Source organism: Heptranchias perlo, chromosome 9 (genome assembly GCF_035084215.1).
Source record: "Heptranchias perlo isolate sHepPer1 chromosome 9, sHepPer1.hap1, whole genome shotgun sequence".
NCBI classification, from domain to species: Eukaryota; Metazoa; Chordata; class Chondrichthyes; order Hexanchiformes; family Hexanchidae; genus Heptranchias; species Heptranchias perlo.
Genome location: NC_090333.1, coordinates 14,994,006 through 15,010,469, shown reverse-complemented (window position 1 = coordinate 15,010,469; position 16,464 = coordinate 14,994,006). Strand labels below are relative to the sequence as shown.

Sequence of the window (16,464 nt, the reverse complement as noted above, 5' to 3'; positions counted from 1 at the left end):
CATTCAGCCCATCAAGCCCATGCCAGCAGTTTAAGAGCAATTCAGTTAGTCCCATGCCCCTGCTCTTTCCACAGCCCTGCAAATTTTTGTAGCTTGAAGTTCTCAAAGGTGGTTAAGTACTCAAAGTCTTCTGATGCTCAGAGAAGGTGGTGACACTCAGAAGAACCAACTATCCATAAAGCCTCAACTAAATACACACATGTTCATTAAAAAAAAAATTACTTAACTGGACAAATCTTCTGTTTTGATAGGATACCGGCTAGTCCCACTTCTGCTTTTGCTAGTTCTGCTTATAAAGGAGGATCTGGTTTCATTTGGGCTCCAGCCAGGTAAAGGAACAAATGTATTTTTTGATCGGCCAGGAACTGTCTCTAGCAGGTCTTGACATCCCATAAGCCTAACCTCTAGGCTACCTATTGACAGAAAATTAAAGAGTGTTATTTTTCACAACACAGGAACATAAATTAACATTTATATTTCAGTATAGTTAAATTAATGATTGAAGACATTTAAATCATCCAACACTATCACCAACACACATTTATGCAGTGGCTTTCAGGTAAGAAATATCCTAAGCCACTTCATAGGGGAAAACAGGATGCTGAGCAACAAGTAGGGAAGAAATGTGGTGATGTGACTGAAGGCACAATCAAATGGTAAGTTTTGAGGAGATTTTTTTGAAGACAAACAGAGAAGTAGCAACGTGGAAGAGTTTAGGAGGAAAATTCCAGAGTTTGAGGAATCTTCATCTTTTGTATGATCAGCATAAGGATTTTGCAGTTGATGCTTGGGGTAGGGAGCTGTGGAGGTCAGCAAGGGTGATGGTTGTGTGGGACAAGATAGAAGGAGCAGATAAGTTAGAGTTTGCGTAGGATGGAGTTGGGGAGGTCGATGCTTGAGCTGATGTAAGATGTGGCTGAAGGTTTCAACGGCACTAGAGTAAGATGGAGCCGCAGGAACATGATGTTCTGAAGGTGGAAGCAAGCAGCCTTGGCGTAGCATAGGTGTCTGAAGCACAGATCAATGTCAAAAACAACACTGTGATTGTACACCATTGGGTTTAATCTAAGCAAAAGCTGGGGTGGAAAATAGAATCAGCACCTGAAGTGCAAATTTTCTGGTGGAAGCTGAGCAGGTCTTGCTGGCATTGAGCTGAAGAAAGTTCTGGTTCAACAAGACTTATATCAGAGATACAGCCGGCTGCATGGCGAGACGAAGAATCAAGTGTGGCAGCAAAGAGGTAGTGTTGGGAGTCACTTCTATACATATAGAAGCTGACTGCATGTTTGCCGATGATATCACTAAAGTGCAGTGCACAAATGAAGAATAGGAGGAGATCCGAAAATGGAGCCTTGGAACACATCAGAGGTGACCATGCGTGGAAATGAGAAGCCATTGGAGACTATGCAATGACTGCATTGGAATACGTAGAATGGAACCAGAAGTACACAGAGCCGTGGAGGGTGACCATGGAAGAGGATGAATAGTGGTGGAGACTTGAATAGTGGACTGTATCAAAGGTTAAGGAATTATAGTTCACCAAGTTTGCAGTCACACAGAACATTGCTGGTGATTTTGACCTAGGTGGTCTTGGTGCTACGTGCAGGACAGAATCCAAATTGGAGGCATTCAAAGAGTGAGTGGTAGGGATTGGCAGGCATAGAATTGGACAGAAATAACACGTTTCAGGACTTGAGAGGGGCAGGGCAAATGGAGATAGGATGGTAGTTAGAAAGGTGGGCGTTTAAAAACTTCCACGGTCCTGCACAAGACAATTGGAAAGCACAGGGCGGTGGGATTAGTTTTGGATTGCTCCAGCAAAAAGCTGACACAAACACGATGGGTTGAATGGCCTCCTCTGCATTGTAAACTGCTAATGGTTCTATAAGAGCAATTTTGAAGATGTGGAACAATGCCTGAGGAAAAGAGAATGTTCACAATAATGGTGAGAATTTTGCTGAGTGATAGTTGAGTGGTAAGGAATTGAGTAAGTAGATTGTGGGATCCACAATACAAATTAAAAGGCAGGTCAGATACTCAGATTTTAGGAACAGTTTCTTAATTACATACTCGAGTCATTTGTTCAATTAATACATACATACTTTACTGTTTTTAATTTTCTGTAAACTGTTCGCTTGCAGGAGAGAGAGATGACAATCATGCCTTTATATTCATTCCTGTTTGTATACCTCAAAGTTCTACCATTCTATTTGCCAATATGGCAGGCTTTCTTTGTGATATGCAAATCAAATGCATTAACGCAAATGCAAAATACCAGTGAGTGTTTCTAATATATATATAAAAAAATAAACAGCCATTTTGTGGAACTTGGCTGAATTATGAATTATCAAAACAGCAAGGTTCTTCTACAGACTCTTTTGTTGGGTATATTCTACCACGTTCCTTCCCCCTCCCTGCAATTTTCTCTCACTGTTGTTCCAGTCTGACCATGCACCTAATTCACCTAAGAGGATATGATCACAGGATCCTCCCATGAGTCCTGCAAGAGCAGACTAATGGTGCTTGAGATCTAACATGCCATAGCACCATGCACCTTTGACAAGGGTAGTTCCATCTTAAAAAAGTGAACATAAAGTGACCACAACTGGAAAATTGAGCTTCTCTATGCAACTGAACTGGTGATTATAATCAGCACTATTCCCCTGCACATCAACCATACTCTTAAAATGATTTTGAAGGTGATAAGATATTTGAAATACACACCTGTTAATGCAGCAGGTTTGGATAGCGTGCTGTACTGATTCTGTGAGTATATCACACTGTGACGTGGACTGAGAGCTGGTGATGACACCATTGACAATTCGTCTTTGATAATACTGCTCTTTGGGTGGTTTTTTGGAAGCTCACTCAATCTTTGCTCCAATGAGTACTTTAAAAGATCCAGCTTCTGACTTGATTCATTAAATCTTGCTTGTGCCTTGTTAAGGGAAGAAAAATTACTGTAAATCTTCAGTATGTTTAAATTAAAGATACTATTTATATATATTTTTTTAATTACCTCTGAAAGTGCTTTCTTGTCAGGAACCTTTCCAGACCCAAGAAGTCGCATAACATTTTTTGCTCCTTCCGCCACTGCATATTCTATTCTGAAGTGATGCCTAAGCTCTTCAACCCTAAGCTCCAGGGGGCTTATCCCAGGTTTTGTTGCTTAAATAAAAACATAATTTTAACAATAGATGCAAACTGTTACTGTACAACTACAATTAGGGCAAAAAGGAGTCAGCTGTTAAATCATACAACATGCCAAAACACACACAAGAACCTGATAAACAAGATATAAGTTGAGTTTTACTTGAACTGAAAACTTTGATTTCAAAAGCAGTCAATATTATGCAAAAGGTAATATTTTGTACTTAAAGCCCTCGTCAATGCTGAGTTCTTAATCCTATGGCAAATTATTGCTTTAAAAAGGAAGTGGATTACTATATTATTAAGAATAAGATGACACTTAAAAACAAATCTTCTATGGATCACCCACACTGGGGTATCTGTTCATGGATGCTGGCTGCTCTCCAGTACCTCATCTAGGTGGCCATTCTTCATGTGCAAGAACAGCTTGCATTTGTACAGCGCCTTTAACGTAGCACAACATCCCAAAGCGTTTCACAGGAGCGTTATCAAACTAAATTTGACGCCGAGCCATATAAGGAGATATTAGGACAGGTGACCAAAAGCTTGGCCAAAGAGGTAGGTGTTAAGAAACGTCTTAAAGGAGGAGAGGTAGAGAGGCGGAGAGGTTAGGGAGGGAATTCCAGAGCTTTGGGCCTAGGCAGCTGAAGGCACGGCCCTAAACGGTGGAGCGATTAAAATCCAGGATGTCCAGGAAGCCAGAATTGGAGAAGCGCAGAGATCTGGGAGGGTTGTAGGGCTGGTGGAGGTTACAGAGTATGGGAGGGACGAGGCCATGGAGGGGTTTGAAAACAAGGATGAGAACTTTAAAATCGAGGTGTTCCTGGACCAGGAGCCAACATAGGTCAGCCAGCACAGGGGTGATGGTAGAACAGGACTTAGTGCGAGTTAGAATACGGGCAGCAGAGTTTTGGATGAGCTCAAGTTTATGGCGGGTGGAAGATGGGAGGCTGGCCAGGAGAGCATTGGAATAGTGGAGTCTAGAGGTAACAAAGGCATGGATGAGGGTTGCAGTAGCAGGTGAGGTGAGGCAGGGATGGAGACGTTACGGAGGCGGGGTCTGGGTGATGGGAGCGGATATGGGGTCGGAATAGGACGCCAAGGTCGCGAACAGTCTGGTTCAGCCTCAGTCAGTGGCCAGGGAGAAGGATGGAGTCGGTGGCCAGGGAACAGAGATTGTGGCGGGGATCGAAGATAATGGCTTCGGTCTTCTCAATATTTAGTTGGAAGAAATTTCTGCTCATCAGACAGGCAGTGGAGGGGGTTGAGAGAGATGGTGGTGAGGTAGAGCTGGGTGTCGTCAGGGTACATGTAGAACATGACGTTGTGTTTTCGGATGATGTCGCAAGCCTAAACTGTGGATGCTAGCCGGCTACTTGACCATGGGAGGCATCACAGTCTAGTCCAATCTTGACCTCACCTGATGGTGAATGGACACGAGTACACTTCTCCCTAGCCCAGGGGTGCCAAGGCCAAATGCAGCACTCCTACTACCCTTCCAGCTGGAATCAGCAAACTCAGCCCAGACCAGAGACTGAACTTGGAGCCTTCCTTATCTGTCTGGCTCAGGACCCCAACAGATAATGCATTTACCCACTTTAGCATCCTGCAACTTAAAATTAGTATTTTACAAGCTGATCAGGAGAAAGCTTCAGTTTTATTTTCTGAAGTTTTACCAATGTTTACTCATCTCAGTCAGGACATCAATAGGTTGGCTTTCATGGCAGTGTCAATTAGACATTATTCTTGGAAGGAGAAACCTTGACTGACCAGTTTATCAGCATCGTAACCAGGCATTTCTCAATACATTTTAAAAGTTGTTCGCTTCCTGGTCTTTGTACGACTTCAATACTTGAAACACACATAGCATGATGAGGATCCTGTCTTTCGTCTGACAGATCGATCAGTTTATTTCTGTAAAAACACTACTATACTCTAAAATGACAGTCGTATACAAATGAGTCTCTATGCTGTCTCCCAATACCCTTTTTTTTAAAGCAATAATCTGCAAGTCAACAGAGGCAAAGACAGTTGTATATAGAATGTCAGAAGCAGATGGAATGGATCCTGGGCTGCCACAAGTTGTGGGTAGCAGCAATGCGAATGCTGATTTAGTTCTGGGTAGGTTTCCAGCATTCTGACTAATGGACACCCACATAACCCAGGGGAAGGGAGGGAAAGATTACAACAAATGCACTTACATAGCGTCGCTGTATCACTCCCTGTTAACTTAGATGTTTACAAATTTGACTAATTTTTTTCTGGGTCATTTTGAGTAAAAGGTTATTTGCTTGAAAATGCATGTATCATGTCTTTATGTTACAAAATTAGTGTGTGTTTTTTCTGAAATTTGTGCTGCATGTTACACAATGAATAGAGCAATGGGCACTAATAAACAAACAGTGTTGTGTAACGTCTCAATCAGCAGTCTATGTAAAAGTAAAATTCTATGCAAGTTTTTTTTTTAAAAAGTGGGCTTTTTGTATAGAGGAAGTGTTTTTCTTTAAGTAAACTCTTAAATTGGACTGCATTACAGATGTTAAAACTATTAAGATTTTCTTTACTCTTTTCATAGATGCTAGTAAGTCACTATGTTTACAGCACCGATTGTCACTATTGCCCTCTCCTGTAACATTGTTAACCATGTTCAGCTTTGGTTAGGTTCTTCTCTCAAGCAACTTTCTTCCCTGTCTCATGAACCTGTTTGAATTTTGTGAGGCTGTTACTAGGTTAGCGGATATACAACATTGTGCATCTTGATTTTCAAAAAGCCCTTGACAATGTGCCGCACAAAGATATCAAATAAGGTCGAGTCCTATCAGATTTGCGGGCCGATTTTGATTTGGATAAGGAATTGGTTGCATTCTTAAAGCTAGAAGGCAGTTATTAATGGTAGTGGTTCTTTATGGGGCTGGTCACTTGTGGAACCCTGCTGGGATTGGTGTTAGGATTTCTGCTCTACCACCTTAATAAATGATCTGGATGAAGGCATCAGGGAACTTTCCGTAAATGGATGATACAAAGATATGTACAGATGTAAGGGCCTTGGATGAGAAAAATAGATTACATGCAGATATAAATGCAATGGGGGAACTGGCCTGTATCTGAAAGATGTCATTATATATATATATATGTATATATATATATAGGGCAAGGACCTAAAGTGTATGAAGTGTATGAATCATCGAAGGTCCATGACCAGTGCTGTGAGGCTATTAAAAAAGCAAATTCTGGACCTGTGTAAGGCCTTGGTCAGGCCTCATCTAGAGTACCTTGTTCAGTTTTAGCCCCCTCAAGGTGAACGATATAGTGGCCCTGGAAAAGTTTTAGAAGAGGGCCACGAGATTGATGCCTACTTTAAAGGCCCTCAGTTACCATAATAGTCAGAGAATGGGAGCTTTTTGCTCTAGAAAAGCATAGGTTTCAAGGAGCTTTGATTGAGGTCTTTAAAGTAATGAAAGGATTACATTTAATCAATGTGGATAGGCTATTCAAGCTAGACTGCTTGGGGACATCACATAAGCATGGAATTAGTTTAGATGTTAGGGAATACATCTTTTTACAGAGAGTCGTCGACCTCTGGAACAAATTGCCGGCTGAGAACTTGCTGCTAGCGTTCAAAAGGGAGCTGGAGGAGTTCCAGAATGTGGCCAACGTAACTGCATATAGAAGATAGTTGCGTGTTGGGGGATGTCTCCCCCAGTCACTGTGGTGACCTGGATCCTGTTTGATCGCTTTTGGGGTTGGGGAAGAAATTCAACGAGTTTTTTTCTGAAATTGACCCAAGGACTTGTCTTATTTTTTTGCATCTCCCAGGAGATTGCATGGCTGAAGGGTGTGAGGGTGGGGGGGGGGGTGGTGAAAAAGAGAAAAGAGACAGGCAGAGGGGGTGATGGTGTGTAGAAGTTGCACTATGAGAGTATAGGGCAGGCTCAAATGTACCAGCTGTTTTTTTCCTGCCCTTTATTTTATATGTTCAGAAGTTTTTCCAGGAACCTTAGCTGATCAAATGCATTTAGCTGCATAGTCTTTTAAGTTTTCACATGCAACAACGGGCAGTGACACACAATACTAGGCATCACCTACCTAGAGTGAGAGTTATACTTTCTCAAAATCCTGGTGACAGTCTGTGTGTTTTTGGGCAATATACGAACAGGACGTCATTTCAAGGAACAGATTATATAAATTTATATTCCAGAGGGAGCGATAAACAACTTAAAAAAAAAAATCAGACGTCTTGGTATGTCGGTGTAATTAGGGCTAACCTTTACATCACAATTGACTAGGTACCAGTTTACACATCAATATTGCTACATTTTCATAACTTATTTTACATATTTACAATCCCACCCCAACAGTGGTGCAAACCAACCCTATGATATACTAACTATATGTCTTACCTATTCCATCTGTATTTTCAAAGGCTGTTTCACTAGTCTGTGTAGACTTAAGAACTTGCATCCTTATAACTTCTATTTTTGTCTTACTATCTTGAAGCATTTGTTGAGCTGCAGCTAACAGCTTTCGATCCTGGAAATTAAAAAAAGTACTTAATCCAAAATTCATGCTAGAAAACAATAAAATTACAGATAATTATTTTTCTACAACACTTGCTAACTTAGAATAAACAAAAGATCTACATGAACTGACATCTGGTGAAGTGTTTTACATCAGTCTGGTTCAGACACCTATAGTACCAGTACATACTGAAGGAAATCTAAATGTACATCACCACCAGTCAATCTGACTCCATAATGTAAAAAGCAGAATGGAACTGAAGTACTTAGAGATTGAAGGGCTCAATAATTCATGTATTTTGTACATTTACCATTTTACACCTATTTTGCCTGCATCATTGACTACCCTTCAAAATAATTAATTGCAATTGAAGTGCATTTGGACATTTTGAAGATGTGATAAGTTGCTATAGAAATGGAAATTATTTATTGTCATTTTTGTTTCCACACATCATCCTTCAGTGTGGCTTTCTAACACTTCTGTTCAATGTCTTTTCCATACTCCACCAAGAACTGAATGGGGGGAGGTTGAGAAGTTCATGCTTAATCCTCCTTTCTCTCTTCTTAGCCCCTCCCAATACTACAGTATTCCACAATACTCCAATATCAAAGAGAAAAACAACCCTACAAATTCTGGGAATCTGAAATTAAAACAGATAATGCTAGAAATACACAGCAAGTCAGCATTTGAAAAAGACAGATATGGTTAGAACTGGTTCTGATGAAGGGTCTACACCAGAAACATTAACCTGTCATTTCTCTTAGATGCAGACAGACTGCTGTGTATTTTCAGTTTTACTTTGCTCTATTACATCACTTTACCCAATAGCTCTCACCCAGCAAAAACTTACATAAAATGTACTAATCTATACAACTCCAAAACAAACAGTGACCATTGCTGTTACATTCTTTTCATTCTGCTTTATGTTAACATATAACATTGATTTAGGTTTAAAATGGAAGACGGTTGCTAAAGAAGTACAATTGCCTGTGCTCCTTATAGCCTAACAGCACCCAAACAAGTAATTTTGTCTGTGGTACACAAATGTTTTGTTCTCAATAACAACGGTTTTCAATATTGTATAATGGCAACATATTGGTCTATAACCTTGATATATAATTAATATATATTTCAATTCATTATAATATACCAATAGTTTGTCATTATACAATATTGAAAACCATTATTACTGAGAACAATGATATATAAATATATAGCAATCTAACACTCCCTTATTTGTTCATCCTCCACATACATAAACTAAAGCAGAAATTGGAAGTGGGACTCTAAAGACTTAATTGTTCAGGCTAGCTTGCCTTACTATAGTACCAAAATGTTTACTGTCCTAGGCTGTCAAATCAACAATATTTTGTGGGCCAACATGCAGGTTTCTTTTGGGAAACCTGAATGTTTTTAACGTGTGCCCAGATCATGAACTCCAACTTTATTTAGTAGTTTCTGCCTTCTCAGGGATTAACAAGACCTAATTGTTCTATTGCCGAATTTACTATTATTAAGTGTTAGATTCAGCCACGGTTTGGTTTCTATAGAAAACAAACAGTCGTCTGGTTTGGTGAGTACTGTGTCTAGTCAGGCAGAACTTTAAACCTTTAGCCACATCAAAAATAAACTGGTACTGCCTTTCAATGGAAAAACACAGGAGGTGATGTATAATGCTTCAGCGCCGATTTCAATAGAACAGCTGTAGTCTAATGACTTGTGCCAAACAAAATACGCAACAACATTTTAGCCCAAAGAGAATATGGACCAGCTCCCCAGATGGGTTAGTGGGCAAATCCATAATTTGATGCGTTACTGAGCCACATGAACCAGAAGATGTCAGGTTCGATCCCTGCTCTATGCTGATCACAGCCAAGACATCAGTTGGGGCACTTCAATGGGTTAAAGAGAAGGAAAATAAAAAATCCAAGGCTCCTGTTTCTGATTCCCATTTAGCAACCTCTATTGGAAAGATTTGAGAGTATATCTCAGGCAAGGACAAAATCCCAGCCATAATGCCTTCCATGATCAAATAGTCTGCATTCATTCACTATGATGTGGAGATGCCGGTGATGGACTGGGGTTGACAATTGTAAACAATTTTACAACACCAAGTTATAGTCCAGCAATTTTATTTTAAATTCACAAGCTTTCGGAGGCTTCCCCCTTCATCACATCGTTCATTCACTATGTAGGCTCACACATGAAGGACAGCCACTTGGTTGAGGTCCTAGAGACTGCCAGCCCCCGCAGAGCAATACCTCAGATACCTCAGTTAAGAGTCAGTGCCTTCAAGAGAGATATGGAAAGGGGGGGGGGGGGTGGGCAGAAGAAAGAATTTATACTTTTAAAATACAACAGAATATACCAAGTACCATTTGTGTGCCCTGATCAGTTCACTGAAAATAAAATTTCCGAATGATGTCGAGCATATAAATAAAAAGCCCAAACACCTGGTGTTTTTGATTTTTTGGTAAACCATAGCTCCTTCAAGTATATTATACTACAAGTTATATAGTACTGAGGTATATTTGAAAAGATTAAATCATGTTCTGTGACAGCAATTTGCCAAGATTGTGAAAAAGAACACCTGCAAGCCACTTGGGTGAGTTCTAGAGAACTGCCTGTAACTGGGGGAAACTGTGCCTCATAAATCATGGCAGGATAACTTAAGGGAGAAAATGAGACGATAGTGGAAATTGTGGAATCATCAAAAAGTAATAATCATAATCTATAAAAATCTTTCCCATATGACTTAGATACAGTTATCACCTTAACCTCACTATCAGTTTATATTTTTTTGTGATTTTGTGTGATCAGGGTAAGGGATGCCAGTAACACTACTTTCCATTTTAGCAACAGGTCAGCACCAAGTACTCTGAGATGCAGAGTAAAGATCTCTCTACGCTACTCCAACAGTGTACCTTAGTCCTAACCTCACAAGAACACCCTGTACTGCACCAATGTTTTCCCCACCCCATCTCATGCCAGCAATAATTATGGCCTCCAAGTTTCCATTTTTTTTTTGCAGTGGATCTGTGCCCACTAGGGCCTTGATTGAGAACATTCAAACTCATTTCAGTACGACCCTTAAGAGCCAGTGGAGAGTGAAGACATTAATCCTAACAGTCTGGCTTTAGTACTTTACACTCAGTGGTTTCCAGATGAATTTAGCTGCTTCTATACTGCACTCCGACTCATACAAGCAGCACCATTTCCCAATGGGCAGGTCTTGCGTAGCTGACTGCTATCTGAAAGTAAACTAGCTGGGATTTACAATGGCTGGAAAGTGAAAATGCCCTTAGAGAATCCCAACAAATTTGATTGTGATTGCAGCTGCAAGATCTGTGCGTTGAGAGACAGCATCGCTTACACAGATATTGTGCAATAGAAAATGAGGACTTTGTAATCGCAGAATGCAGCACAAGCTGACATTAGTCTAACAGAATACTCACTTTCTATAATTATTTGGTTGCAAGGCTATCATCGAGCTTAATACCCGCTAGAAAAGTCGAAAACAAATAGCTGTACTAGCACGTAAAAAGTAAAAACAGAATGGTTTAGCTTGAATAGATTTTGTTTGCAAACAGACGGTATTACTGTGTACAATGCTGCAAGTGCATTTTAGCACATTAACCCACCTTTGAAGATCCATTCGAGTACATGTGGATCATATTCTCAGCTCCCAACTTCACTTTCAGTTCAATGTCCAATTGTTTCTTCAAGGCAGCAATGCGGCTATTATGTGTAGACTCAGGGTTAGGAGTATCTGGGGTTCGTGGACAATCTGAAATCATAAAGGACTTGCGTATGGAATTCCATAAATGTGCTGGGCATCAAACTGGTAAAGGTTTGTTGTAACTCCTTTTTTGAAAGAATTGTGACAATGACATCCCCTGATGTAATACTCTAGGGGAAATGGGTTCCGCTGAATTTATTCTTCTCCCCTAATCAACAGGGCAAGCAAATAATGCCACTTTCATCAAACCCGTGAAAGGACAATAAAAGCCCAATTGCTCTCCAGGTGTCCCACATGAACCATTTCCATCCCAAATGTCTCAAAGTGTTTAAACTTGGTAGTGGAATTCAGTGATCCTCATTGCACTTGCCTACTTCAGTCTAGACCACTACAGAAACTGGAACCATCTATCATGTCAAGATGCTTGGGGAAGATCTTTATCAGTTGTGATAGGAAATTCTACCTATGCAGATAGTTAAAAATAACCGACTAGCTTCTGTCCAGTGAAAGCAAATCAAGTAAGAAAAGGACATTCAGAATGATCTCTATTCCTCTTGTGCTTACCCTGTCTCAGTCTCTGGCAAGATATTTGCTACTCTACATCATCAGAACAGGAAGAGCAAAATGAATGCAATGACTTGGCAGCACATAGCAACCAAACACACATACATGGCTCTTATTCCATCTCCAAGTGCCTTGATTTATTTCCAATTCAGGGTTAGCATGTTTCCTTCCTTGGAAGTTCTGAGTTTACAGATAGAAGTAGCAACTGATAAATAAGCAAAGATCCTGCCCAATGACTAAAAGGACATCTTGAAGCTCAGATTTGATCAAATCTTGGCAAAGGAAAAAGTAAGGTGAAATAATAAAGTACTAACAAAATCTATATAATATTGGTAATGATGGGAAAAGACATCTCACTGGTCAACAGGAATCATGTGAATGTTCTTTTCACATTGCTTTCTAATAAATCTCCATGGCTGTTGATTAGCTTGTGGTCAACTAGATTGTTGGATGGCTGACACATCTGGGCCAAGGCTGGTAAAGGGAGGCCAGGAAGAGGTAGGGATTCCTTCCTGGCCTGTTTATACTGTAATTTCAGTTTATACTGTAATGGCTTATTGGCCTTTTCTAACCACTGTTGCTGTAGTAGACACTGTCCATTGATTTTGAGCACTATAATTTGTCTGTGAAACATCAGTCTGTGGTAACTGTTGCTCACTGGTCCCTGGTAGCCACAAGATAACTCTGATAATCATATGATCGCAACAAGTAAAATTACAGAGCGGCTTCAACTAATTTTTCTTGGGCTACACAAAAAAAAATTGCCGGCAAAATGTATTACCGGGTGATAAATAGAATACAAATTGGGAACAGACGATTCAACATTCTCTTCTGATCATAAAAATAGAGATTGTCCATAGTGCAATTAGATAAATGTAAATATATATATGTACAATGGAATAGTAGGAAATATACAGGAACAGGAGTAGACCATTTAGCCCCTCAAGCCTATTCCGCCACTCAATTAGATCAGGCTGATGTGTACCTCAACTCTATTTACCCATCTTTGCTCCATGTCCCTTGCCACTCTTACCCAACAAAACAATATCGATCACCATCTTGAACATTTCAGTTGACCCAGCATCCACAGCCTGTTGGGGGAAGAGTTTCAGATTTCCACTGCCTTGTGTGAAAAAGTGATTCCCGATTTCACTCCTGAATCGCCTAGATCTAACTTTAAGATCATGCCCTATCGTTCTGGATTAACCCATCAGAGGAAATTGTTTCTCTGTATCCACCCTATCGAATCCCTTTATCATTTTAAACACCTCGATCGGGTCACCCCCTCAACCTTCTAAACTCAAGGGAGTACTAACCAAGTTTATGCAACCTGCCATCCTGTCTGTATAGCCTTCTCTGGCCCCAACAGTGGTCCCAGTGTCCCAGGAATCTGAAATCCTCAATCTACATCATCCTTCCAGACAATTCTAATCTTTCTCTCCCTATCTGGTTCAGTGTGTGGCAGTGGGAGTAATCCAGAGATTACCATCCTTGAGGTTCTGCTCCTTAATCTAGAATTCAATTCCTTTAAATCCCTTGGCAGAACTTCAAACCTATTCCTATTTATGTAATTGCTTCCCACATGAACCATGATCGCTTGCTGCTCGCCCTCCCATCCCAGAACTCAGTGACGTCCCAAACCCTGGCACCTGGGAAGCAACGCATGATTCGGGACTCTGGATCATGTCTACAAAAGAAACGATCTACCTCTCTGGCTATAGAATCCCCTACAATCACCACTCACCTATTCTGTCCTGTTTCTTCCATGGTTAACCCTTTGCTCCTTAGTGCCTTGTAGTCGGTTATGGTTACCCTCCTCTATCACCCTTTTTGTCCACATCACAGATCCTCACTTGTTGCTTCCTCCCTCATTTGACGATGGTCACTTAGTCTCCCTTACCAGCATCTCCATTCCTAGCAACCCATGAAGTGACCAGCCTCTGGAATATCTGCTCCAGAAAAATGTTCTCCCCTCCTGAACGTTGGAGGGTGTCCAGTAAACTCTCAAGCTGTGCAGCTTTCTACTCAAGTGCAACCTTCGTACACTTCACACATAAGTATTCACTCTGCATGATACGTGAGTCCAGGCAGGTCCACATCATGTATGCAGCACATGTCACTCTAGACTCTGATCCTACCTATGTATTTAAGCCAACAGATATTCTTTTTACATTATCGTTTATTGAATTTGGACCAAAGATGCTCAAGGACAGGATACGAAGGGCTCTCAGGGTACAGCGGAGATACTAAATGAGTACTTTGCATCAGTGTTCACTCGAAGATGATGCGCAACTGACAGAATTAAGTGGTGCTGTTAACAAAAAAATTGTTAATAAAATAGATGAGGATGTGGTTTTACAAAGAATAAGGAATCTTATAAATTAGATCAGGCTGCCAGCCCAGATGATATCCACCCGAGGTTCCTTAAGGAGAAGGGACAGGTGCCGTGCGAGCCCCTTGCCCATATCTATAATAACTCGCTGGAGTCGGAGACCGCTCCCTTAGAATGGAAGGTGGCGAACGTAGTTCCAATTATTAAAAAAGGGGATAAGGCAGAACCTGGTAACTCTAGGCCCATTATCTTGATGTCAATAATAGGGAAGATACTCGAGGGAATCATTAGGGATGTAATATATGACCATTTAGACAGAAGGTCAGATCAGGGACACTCAACACAGTTACCAGAAAAGAAGTTTGCGTCTTACCAATTTGATCGAATGTTTTGAAGTCGTCGTCACCAGGTTAGTGGATGAGGTTACCCCAGTGAGCATAGTCTACCTGGACTTTCATAAAGCTTTTGATAATGTGCCACATAATAGGCTTCTCTGAGAATCTTGGGGAATTAGTGGCAATCTGCTGCAGTGGATTGAGAACTGGCTGAATGCCCATAGGCAGAAAGTGGTCGTTAATGGATTTGGATCTGCAAGTTACCAATGGTGTTCTGTAGGGATCGGTGTTTGAACGTTACCATTTACTATTTTCATTAATAATCTAGATCTAGATGTATGGGGATTGATCTCTAAGTTTGCGGACGATATCAAGATATGTGCTAGAGTTAGGACTGTAGAGGCTGCTTGTTGATCTCTATGTACTGAGGGGATGGGCCAGTGCTTGGCAAATGATTTGTCAGACCGCTTGCCTGACATCCAGTCTTGGATAAGAACATAAGAAATAGGAGCAGGAGTAGGCCAATCGGCTCTTCGAGCCTGCTCCGCCATTTAATAAGATCATGGCCGATCTGATCCTAACCTCAAATCTAAATTCATGTCCAATTTCCTGCCCGCTCCCCGTAACCCCCAATTCCCTTCACTTCTAGGAAACTGTCTATTTCTGCTTTGAATTTATTCAATGATGTAGCTTCCACAGCTTCCTGGGGCAGCAAATTCCACAGACCTACTACCCTCCGAGTGAAGAAGTTTCTCCTCATCTCAGTTTTGAAAGAGCAGCCCCTTATTCTAAGATTATGCCCCCTAGTTCTAGTTTCACCCAACCTTGGGAACATCCTTACTGCATCCACCCGATCAAGCCCCTTCACAATCTTATATGTTTCAATAAGATCGCCTCTCATTCTTCTGAACTCCAATGAGTAGAGTCCCAATCTACTCAACCTCTCCTCATATGTCCGCCCCCTCATCCCCGGGATTAACCGAGTGAACCTTCTTTGTACTGCCTCGAGAGCAAGTATGTCTTTTCTTAAGTATGGACACCAAAACTGTATGCAGTATTCCAGGTGCGGTCTCACCAATACCTCCCTGTTTTTATATTCTATCCCCCTAGCGATAAACGCCAACATTCCGTTGGCCTTGATCACCTGCTGCACCTGCATACTAACTTTTTGATTTTCTTGCACTAGGACCCCCAGATCTCTTTGCACTGCAGTACTTTCCAGTCTCTTGCCATCAAGAAAATAACTTGCTCTCTGGTTTTTCCTGCCGAAGTGCATAACCTCACATTTTCCAATATTGTATTTCATCTGCCAAATCTCCGCCCACTCACCCAGCCTGTCTATATCCCCCTGCAGGTTTATGTCCTCCTCACTCTCTACTTTCCCTCCCATCTTTGTATCATCTGCAAACTTCGTTATGTTGCACTCGGTCCCCTCCTCCAAATCGTTAATATAGATCGTAAAGAGTTGGGGACCCAGCACCGACCCCTGCGGAACACCACTGGCTACTGGTTGCCAGTCCGAGAATGAACCATTTATCCCAACACTCTGCTTCCTGTTAGATAACCAATCCTCCACCCATGCCAGAATATTACCCCCAATCCAGTGATTCTTTATCTTGAGCAATAATCTTTTATGTGGCACCTTGTCGAATGCCTTCTGGAAGTCTAAATACACTACGTCCACTGGTTCCCCTTTATCCACCCTGTTCGTTATGTCCTCAAAGAACTCAAGCAAATTTGTCAGACATGACTTCCCCTTCGTAAAGCCATGCTGATTTTGTCCTATTAAATTATGTTTGTCCAAATGTTCTGCTACTGTCTCCTTA

At 41.1% G+C, this 16,464-nt stretch overlaps 1 protein-coding gene across 2 annotated transcripts in view; it reads right to left on the bottom strand.

The window, feature by feature from the left end:
* Nucleotides 1-16,464, bottom strand: part of LOC137325138 (serine/threonine-protein kinase N2-like) — a 98,514-nt gene that overhangs the window by 35,195 nt on the left and 46,855 nt on the right. For both annotated transcript variants that reach the window (XM_067989886.1, XM_067989887.1), the window contains exons 3-7: nucleotides 11,310-11,455; nucleotides 7,551-7,680; nucleotides 3,020-3,168; nucleotides 2,725-2,938; nucleotides 228-413 (exon numbers count right to left, since the gene is read on the bottom strand). In XM_067989886.1, the coding sequence (XP_067845987.1) occupies nucleotides 228-413; nucleotides 2,725-2,938; nucleotides 3,020-3,168; nucleotides 7,551-7,680; nucleotides 11,310-11,455 (825 nt within the window). The remainder of the gene's footprint in view (nucleotides 1-227; nucleotides 414-2,724; nucleotides 2,939-3,019; nucleotides 3,169-7,550; nucleotides 7,681-11,309; nucleotides 11,456-16,464) is intronic.